Source organism: Dipteris shenzhenensis, chromosome 8, assembly GCF_047967505.1.
Source record: "Dipteris shenzhenensis isolate YYH24624 ecotype China chromosome 8, Dip_SZ_1.0, whole genome shotgun sequence".
Taxonomy (NCBI): Eukaryota; Viridiplantae; Streptophyta; class Polypodiopsida; order Gleicheniales; family Dipteridaceae; genus Dipteris; species Dipteris shenzhenensis.
This window is the reverse complement of record NC_141603.1, coordinates 12,968,790-12,978,058: the sequence shown is the minus strand read 5'-3', so window position 1 is coordinate 12,978,058 and position 9,269 is coordinate 12,968,790. Positions and strand designations below refer to the sequence as shown.

Below are 9,269 nucleotides of genomic sequence, written 5' to 3'. Positions count from 1 at the left end.
GAGAAAACGAGATTTTTCATGTATTAACAAGAAAGATCCCTTCTCTAAGTCATATCGGAGTAGATACGCATTTGCTAATACAACAAGCTTGCAATAATCATTTCTTGTAGCCTCACATTAACAGGGAAGTCAAGAATAGTTTACTTGGCAAAAGAGGCAAAGATTTTATCTTCAATTTAGACGCATAGAATTTTGCCAAATATTGGCGATGCAGACCTATCAACCACTTTAGATTTTCATTGGCAGCCTTCCATAAATAGGGAAGCCCTTAGCCAAGTGTAGCTTTTCTGACTGAAGAAGCAGCCTACTATTCATCTATTTTCACACACAAAATTCCCAAAAAATTTGCCACATATTTGTGAGACGAGTAGCAGTACACCTCCTTTGGAATCAATTTCTCTCACCAATCAGCTTTGAAAGCTCCCGCCACTCTACCGAATTCTCAATGCTCATTTCCTCACAAAGACAAGGTCGGCAATCGGGCATAATATCACGCCAATCGTCTGATTAAAGGATTTTCTTTTAAAGAAGATGCGATCCGTAGTCCCGCAATTCACCATCATGCTTGACAAAGCTTTGATGTCGCCTTCAAGGGGAGAAAAACCTCGAATGTTTCTATCCTACGTAGCAGGACAACGAAATGTTGACATGTACTGATATTACAGGTTAAAATAGAGCCTCCCGCCGAGCCTCGACATTCGTGAAACGCCCATAGTCAAAATTTTGAAAAATAAAATTGCTCACGGCTTCAGCCGCTCGTAATTTTCTTTCTAGAATCTCCTCCCCTGGGCTTTTCACGAAGAACATACAACCCGCAACCACCATGAAAAGTGACAAATGCACTTAAGATCTCACATAGTAACAAAATACAAAACCCAAAGTCAAATTGACTAAGAAAATGGAGAAATGCTGGATGGACCTGATTGTCAAAAACTAATGAGATTCATCTCATAGGAGGGTCAAAAAATGCTCCGAGAGGTCTTTTTGGCCTGCCCTTGAGTAGGCTTAGCAATGATGCAATTTGGGCAAAGTAGAAATTAGGCATTTCTTGAATTTTTGGAAGTGCTTTTTTCCTATTGGTTCTTCTTCATTGGACTTGAATGCAGACTTTAAAGTGGTTGACTATCTCTTTCTATCTCTCACCCCTCTCTCTCTCTCTCTTCCCTTCTTTATCTGCTCCATCTTCTTACACACTATCTCCACCTTTTCTCCCACACACCCCCTTGTCTCTCTCCCCCTTATCTCCTAGAGTCTTACTCCACACCATTTCTAGTGGATACCTTTTTGCTTACTTTTTTTATGTTGGGCATGAATGATTGAATATCATCCACCTTGTTCTAATGCATTCCCGTGTCTTGCACACCCGTTTGATTGCAAGGTTGCTACAAGAAGCGGTGCTACTCCTTACGCAGTCGTGTTCCCGTTGAAAGAATTAGGTCGAAACGGAACTGGGTTGTCGGGACGCTTAATTTTCTTAATCTAAATTGCTGGAAACAAAGTCGCAGTCCTGCACCTCGTATTTAGCTTCCGGTGTCCGCGTCAAGAATGGTATCAAGATAGCCAATTCAGCAGTTCTTGATAAAGACATTTCTGAGTAAAATTACGTGAAGCTCTTAGGGCGGTCGAGGGAATTCGATCAGCACTGGATTGCTCGACGCTTAATCCTCCCACTTTAATGAACTAATGGAAATAAAATTGCCGTTGGATTTGAGGTTGGGCAGTCCGCTCCTTGTTGCATTCATCTTTAGCTTCCGTTGTCCGCTTCAAGAATATAGCCAGTTCAGCCAGTAGAACCACATACAGCTTCTCGGAAACACGTAACCAGCTGATGGAGGGAGACAGCACATCGCCGTAGGTTATCGACGGTCGGATGCTGCACTAAGGCCGACCAAAACCCTATTGGCAAGCCTTCTATGCCCGACTGCTCACCGATCTTCGACTCAAAAGACTTTTTTTGGTGGTCGGGCGAGGGTCTTTGAGCTATATAAGATAGATGGACAGATGCTGTGGAACAGTCGAGAGACATCAGCCGATTTTGCACGGGTTGTATTTTGATCCTTTGTACTCGTGCTGTAAAAATGTCGACTCCTTCGCTGTCATGCGGGTTCTTCAGAATATCAGTACTAGTATTTCTATTTTTTACGGGCATGCAGGAGGGTTACGCAAAAGAAATCTCCAAGCCTAACGTGTTGCATGAGCCGTGGCAAGCGCAAGCGGATCAGCGTGAGTTTGCCACTGGCTCCGTCGACGTCCTGCCGCGGCCCAGCATCGTGAGGCTCGCTGCAGCTCATGACAGGACTAGAAAATCGACATTGTCGGCCAGCGGCTGGACCGCCAACCAGACGGAGAATTTCTGGGTGGTGGATATCGTGCACAGGGATGCTCCGTCGTCTCCATTCGCCAGGAAAGGTGCGACTCAAGAGGAACTGCTGAAAGAGATGCTGGAGAGGGATGCGGCACGGGTACAAGCCCTAGGAAAGCTCTTTGATAGCCGGCGCTCGCAGCAAGTGTCAACTGATAGGCAAGGATTTACGACGCCGGTGATTTCCGGAGCGAGCCAGGGCAGTGGCGAATACTTCACGCACGTCGGAGTGGGATCACCGGATCAGTTGAAAATTGTTCTGCTGGACACCGGCAGCGATCTGAGCTTTGTTCAGTGCTTGCCCTGCACAAATTGCTACCCCCAGTCCTTCCCATATTTCGATCCCTCTCTCTCCAAATCTTTCCAGTCTACGCCATGCTCGTCGGCCCTCTGCTCCGAGGTCGTCGGAGGCCACGGCTGTTCGAGCGCAGATTGTCAGTACAAGACGGTATACGGAAACGGAAACACCTTCACCATCGGCACTGTGGCTCAAGAGGATTTCACTTTCGATCTCACTGTCGTCCAGGGAGTAGTGTTTGGATGCGGGCACAACCAACAGGACGACTCCGGGACGTTTGTGGGATCGGGTGGTATTCTGGGTTTAGGAGCTGGCCCCTGGTCCGTCCCGTCGCAGATCAACATGGCATTCTCTTTCTGCTTACCTCCACGATCAGAGGTTGCGCAAGGTTTTCTCGCTTTCGGGAGCAGGCCTTTCCCTGGGAACACTGTCAATATCCCGCTCTTAAGGAGTAGCTCGCAGAGGAGCTTCTATTACGTGCCCTTGAATGGAATCAGCGTGGGGAATTCTCTCATCCCAATACCTGCTTTAAACTCCGACGGGAGTAGTGGCACCATCCTTGACGCAGGAACCCCTGTGACTCGCCTGGCCGGTTCGACATACCAAGCTTTCAGGGATGCATTCCGAGCCAACACCGCTAACCTGCCTTCTGCCCCCGCCTTCGCCTCCCTAGATACCTGCTACAACCTCGCAAGCAATCCCAACGCGGCTATACCCACTGTCACCCTTCACTTCGACGGCGGAGCGACCGTCACCTTGGACCGACAGAACGTCCTTCAAGCCACCGATAGTGCCGGCACCATCTTCTGCTTGACCTTCGGACCTTCGACTGGTACCGACTTCTCCATCCTGGGGAACCTACAGCTGCAGGGTTATGGTGTCTCCATTGATGCTGCCTCTTCTACCGTAGGCTTTGCCCCGAGCCAGTGCTAGCTAGCTGCTTCAGTCTCTTACCGAATTTTGGAAATCTCACCATTTTTGTCGCATTGGAAATCTCACCATTTTTGTCGCCAGTTTTCATTACTATGCAATATATTTTTTGTTCATCTATGTCCAAGTGACCTTTGGTAGCACTGCCTCTGTACAACAGTCCTTTTTTGCATTCGGCGTACGTTTTCATTGACCTTCTCCCATGTCCGTTCTCCTCTGCGATTTCTCTCTTTCTGATAGGTTTCGCGGCGCTGTTCGTTTAATGGTTATGAAAGCTTAATACCTGTAAAAGACCAGCTGGAGCGTTGGATTCCGTCGTCATGCAAAAGGAAGATCCTGGTTACTTGTAGTTTATTAAGTAGGAGCATGTGTTTTTCAACGATCTTTGGCGTGCTGCAAGTTAAGGGCATCTGTTGCTAATATTTCCAAAGATTGCCTCTAATTATAGGCCTCCGTATTTACGCTCCGCCATAAAATCGTAACTAGTGAAGTTACTAAGTTCTTATAGCATCTGGGGGGTGCACTACTAAGAAACCCTATGTATCATAAAATCGTAACCACCTTAGTTTGCTACCGAATCATTCATTGAGCACATATGTTCCTTGGGCTACTGAGATGGTCAACTTCAACAAATGGAATGTTTCTAATGTCATTTGGGTAATTGGGATTGTCATAATTAAAGTTGCAAGCAAGGAGGGCATGGGTGACCAAATCATTGTTACTGATGGACCACGAGATGAAGATAGAGTTGCAGTAAGTTATATGTTCCATATATATACAATGTCTAAGTAAAGCAACTTGTCAACCAATGAGCTGTATCTAGGCATGAAACACACAAAAATGCAATCTAAGCAATGGCATGTTCAAATTTGAATCCCATTTTTCATCGATATATCTTTTGTTCAATAAGCTATTAAAATAGTTTTGCCAATATGTAAGAAATTTGGAACAATGATGGGCTACGATTTGATCTCATCCTCAATGAGATCAACCCTTTCCAAACTATCTACTTCAATATCCAAACCAATGTGGAGATCTATAAATACATTCAACCCACTACTACTTGTGCTATTATAATCATCAAAATCAGCATCACCAATGGTAGGCTCATCCTCATGGTGGGTAATGGCACTACTACACACGGATCCTATTGTGACGTTTAGTATGCGTGGGGCGCTAATCGTCGGTATTGAAAGTGTGCCTCGTGAAGTGTCGCTATATAGCGACTTTAGGCAAACATCGCTATATAGCGATGATTTCTAAATGTCGCTATATAGGACGTTTATCAGAATTGTAAGTGTCACTATATAGCGATACTAAGATACTTTTTTATAGCGATGTTTTACAGAGAGTTTTTTTTCTCATATCAACCTTAAAAGTTAGTTTTCTCTAATGGCAATTTTTTTTTAATTTTCATACATGTTTGATCTTTTGAGAGAATAAAAGTATGAGAGCATGTACATCAAGCCTTTAAAGCTCATATATTCATGTCCAAGTTTGAGATGAAAAAAATCAATGAAGAGCATTTACATCAACGGTTTCATCTTGAGCCAAGTCTAAGATGCCAAACAAGTCTATCTCTAACTCTATACCAAGTTGATCTCCTATATCATCGTTGTACTCTAGCATTGTACGTTCACCTAAAAGTACTTGATCATCTTCTTCAATAAAGTGTGGTGATTCTTGATGATCATTGTCTTCTTCCTCAATATTGTGATCTCCATCTTCCTCCCATGCGATGTCATTATGCGCATCTTCCTCTTCACAACAAGACAAAGCACCCACAGACGCGCACACAGACACGTTTACCGAACTAAAAAAAACTTATGAGTGCGTCTATTTGTGCGTCTATTTCCATGTCTAGAGACCCGCATCTAACAGCGCATCTATATAGCAGACAGACGCGCGTATAGACGCGCATCTAGATGCGTAAATAGATGCTCTGCTAAAAAATTCAAAAGACAAACAGACGCACCGTTAAACGCGTGTATAGATGCATTTATAAACGGTCTTGTAGACGCATTTATAGACGTGTAAATAGACACTTCTTGAACAGACAGATGCATATATAGACGCATTTTTAGACGCACTGATAGACGCGCTACATAATATTTTTTTTTTAATTTACAGAATGCTGTGTATAATGTGTATGCTTTATAGTTACAAGAATCCCATTTCCACATTGTGTAATTCAATTCTTATAGCCAACTGCATTTTAATTACAATTCCAAATAAAACATTACAACTCTAAAACGCAATAAAATTGAAAGCTCAAAAAGTGCTTGTATGTACATATAGCATGAAGCTAAGCCACGTCATGTGGCTTCAAGTACAAAAAATAAGAGGAGTGTATATACAAGAGGCACGAAGCCAAGCCAGTGGCTTTAAGTACAAAAAAGAGTAGCTAGCACTACTTCTACGACTAATCTATGTTCTCCACATCCTCGCTCCCTTCCATGCTCCCTTTTGCGCTCCCTTTTGCACTCCCTTCTCCGCCTCCTTCCTCATCTTCTTCCTCGTCTTCTTGTGCAGGGACTGTAAACAAGGGACAACATATATCAATGTATGAAAAATTAAATCTTTACTTATAATATTGGCATTATTTAATTTCTTTCAAATACCTCAGGGACCACTCCAGTAGCCCGGACATACTGCTCCTCAGTAATCAACCCGTCATGATAGAAGTGCTACCATGTATCTCCTCTGCGATGGTGGCGGTGGTAGGCTGTCTCGATAGGAGTAGGGTATCTGCCCACGATATCAAGCTGCAAGACGACACAATTTATGAAGGGGTTCGTACAAAGAAACAACCTCCTAATAAACAACATAAGCAATATAATTTGAGATGGATACTTACAAATTGGACCTCCCATGATTCAACACCCCCTGCTCCAAAGTGCATGCTTCCATATTGCTCCATCTGGATCCTTCGTGCCTCCACGTGCTGTAGACTGGGGTCCTCCACTACAAGGCATAGGCCATTTTCCGACGGAAATACTGACGCATTTTACATAAAAAAATTTTTTTCACGGGCGCAAAGGTCGCTATAAAAGTCGTTAAAATCGTCGGAAAAGGAGCGTCGCTATAAATCGTCGCTATATAGCAACGCTGTTAATTGTCGCTATATAGCGACGATGACAAACGTCGCTATATAGCGACACTATTAATCGTCGCTATATAGCGACACTGGTAAACGTCGCTATATAGCGACGATTAACAGAAGTTAAAAAAAAGGGTTAGTGGGGCTAAACAGGGCTTCCTTTTGGCCCTGTTTAGCCCCACTAATCCTTTTTTTTTTTGGTAATTACAAAAGAAGGTTTTTTATAACAAAATTTCCCTTGCTTGCAGGGTGATACAAAATTGTTCTTGCGAACGATGAGGAAGAAATGCATATACATATACAACTGTGTTTGTAACAAAATTACCCTATGAAAGGGCAATACAAAATTGCTCAAACGAGCAGATATACAAAATGCTACTACCACTACTCATCCGAATCCAAATCCGAATCGTCTTGTTGGCCTGTTCCTTGGTCCTCGACACCTGCGTCTTCTCCCTTGTCCCCGACACCTGCGTCTTCTCCCTCGTCCTCGGCACCTGCGTCCGATCCTTGCCCCTGTTGATCGCTCGTCTCCGATGATGGGACGCTTGAGCTTTGACCCTAAGAGTGAACCATATAAATCAAAAATTAGATTGGAACTTAAATTAAAAAGTGAGATTACAAGTAGGAGTAAACTTATACCGTGCGAGCAGCCACCTCAGCCCAATCAACTGTCGCTCCCATTGCCTCTTGCTCAATGAACCACGGCTTTGTTCCTATCCGAAATGCACGCCGCGTCTCTGCATCCGTAGGAAGACGACCCATCGCAGCTTGCTGTGGATCCAATTTATGAGAGTTAGAGTTAGCTAAAGTGCATGTAATATGTAAGTAAAACAAATAGAACAATACATTTAATGGGAAGAAGTAGACTTACCACGGTTGCCTCGAACGCATACCGTCCGCCTGCACCAAAGTGCAAAGTACCTAGGACGTCCAGCCGTCTCTTCGCAGCCCTCCTCTGACCCTCGAACATTTCGGGATGGTCCCTATGTTGCTTCTTGAAGTACTTCCAATCAGCTTTGTCTGCCCAGCTGGGTTTAGCCAACCCCTTTGTAATGGAAGTATGCAAGGTTGATCTGCGATGCTTTAGGACCAAACTCATGCGCTCGAGCATATAATTGTTATTAAACTCCACATTTGGCGGATTAGGGTATCTTTATTTTAACTCATCGATCACCGCCTGCTTCTTTTGGGCATCTTGATACCGCCAATCGATATTTATGCCGCTCTTGAAGTGATGACTCATCAACCTCCTCATGGCGGCCATCACTGCTTTGCCCTTTTTGTCTTCTATTATCTCTACGGCAGATGTGATTTGATAGGAGAGATCCCCTGATGAGTAAGGGGGACTGACGGTAGCAGAGTCTGAAGGAGTGGAAGCTACGCGACCGCTTCCGGATCGAGGAGTAGCTGTGGGAGTAGGAGAGGGAAAGGGACCTGACTGATACTGTGTCTCCGGACCAAGTGGAGTCCTAAAGGAGCGTGAGTGTGCTGACTCGTCTACATCTCCTGAGTCAGCACAACATGAGCCGCCCATCCTACTCTTCCTTCCCTTGCGGGAGGCATGCGAAGGTGATGATCCCGCGGTCGAAGGGGCGTGAGGGGATGGCTGGGCAGTACATCCACCCGTCGCTGTAGGGGAAGGAATTGCGGAGGTCCTCTGAGAGAGCAGAGAGAAGAATCTCGCTGCCTCCTCATCGCTCATCTGCGCTACAAACTCGTCGGGAGTCCCGACAAAGCCATGCGCGGTTAGCAAAGGAGTTCCTTGAGGGGTAGTTGCAGTGCTACGTGGAAGAGGGGTCGGAGCAGGGGTAGTCACAATGCTAGGACGAGAGGAGTCGGACCACGGGTAGTCCTCGGGGTAGTCTCCTGAGAGGAATCAAAGTCCTCTGGAGCATATAGATCGTGAGCTCTCCTCCTGCGAGGCTGTCCGTACTCGTCGGATGAGCGACGTGATCCCATGTCTAACATAGACACAAACACGAAAACAGAAAATAAAAAACAAACATGAGCATTCTCATAGGCATAGGCATAGGCAAGAAGAAAGAAGAGGGAAAGGAAAGAAGAGGGAAAGGAAAGAGGGAAAGAAGAGGGAAAGATAAGAGGGAAAGAAGATGTAAAGGAAAGAAAAGAATGAGAATGAGGAAATAGAGAATGAGAGAAGGGGGAAATAGAGAAGGGGAAAGAGATGAGGAAAAATAGAGAAGGAGAGAAGGGGGAAATGAGAGAAGGGGGAAATAGAGAAGGAGCTTATGCGGAAAAAGAGAATGAGAGAAGCATAAGCTTCTCTAATTCTCTATTTCCGCATGAGCTCATGCAGAAACTTACGCATAAGCTCATGCTCATGCATGAGCATAAGCATGACCTTATGCGGAAAAAGAGAATGAGAGAAGCATAAGCTCATGCTTATGCTCATGCGGAAAAAGAGAAGGAGCTTATGCGGAAAAAGAGAATGAGAGAAGCATAAGCTTCTCTCATTCTCTATTCCCGCATAAGCTTATGCAGAAACTAACGCATAAGCTCATGCTCATGCTCATGCATGAGCATAAGCTCATGAGCTTATGCTCATGCAGAAAAAG

General features: G+C 44.8%; 1 protein-coding gene across 1 annotated transcript; it reads left to right on the top strand.

Moving 5' to 3' along the window:
• Positions 1 to 2,147: 2,147 nt before the first annotated feature.
• Positions 2,148 to 3,593, top strand: LOC147899127 (protein ASPARTIC PROTEASE IN GUARD CELL 2-like). The gene has a single exon (XM_087378235.1). It carries the CDS (start codon positions 2,148 to 2,150, stop codon positions 3,591 to 3,593), a length of 1,446 nt encoding a protein of 481 aa, XP_087234361.1.
• The last annotated feature ends 5,676 nt before the right edge of the window (positions 3,594 to 9,269 follow it).

Excerpts from the sequence above, each read along its gene's own strand:
- LOC147899127 (XM_087378235.1), top strand. The coding sequence starts at position 2,148 with ATGCAGGAGGGTTACGCAAAAGAAATCTCCAAGCCTAACGTGTTGCAT.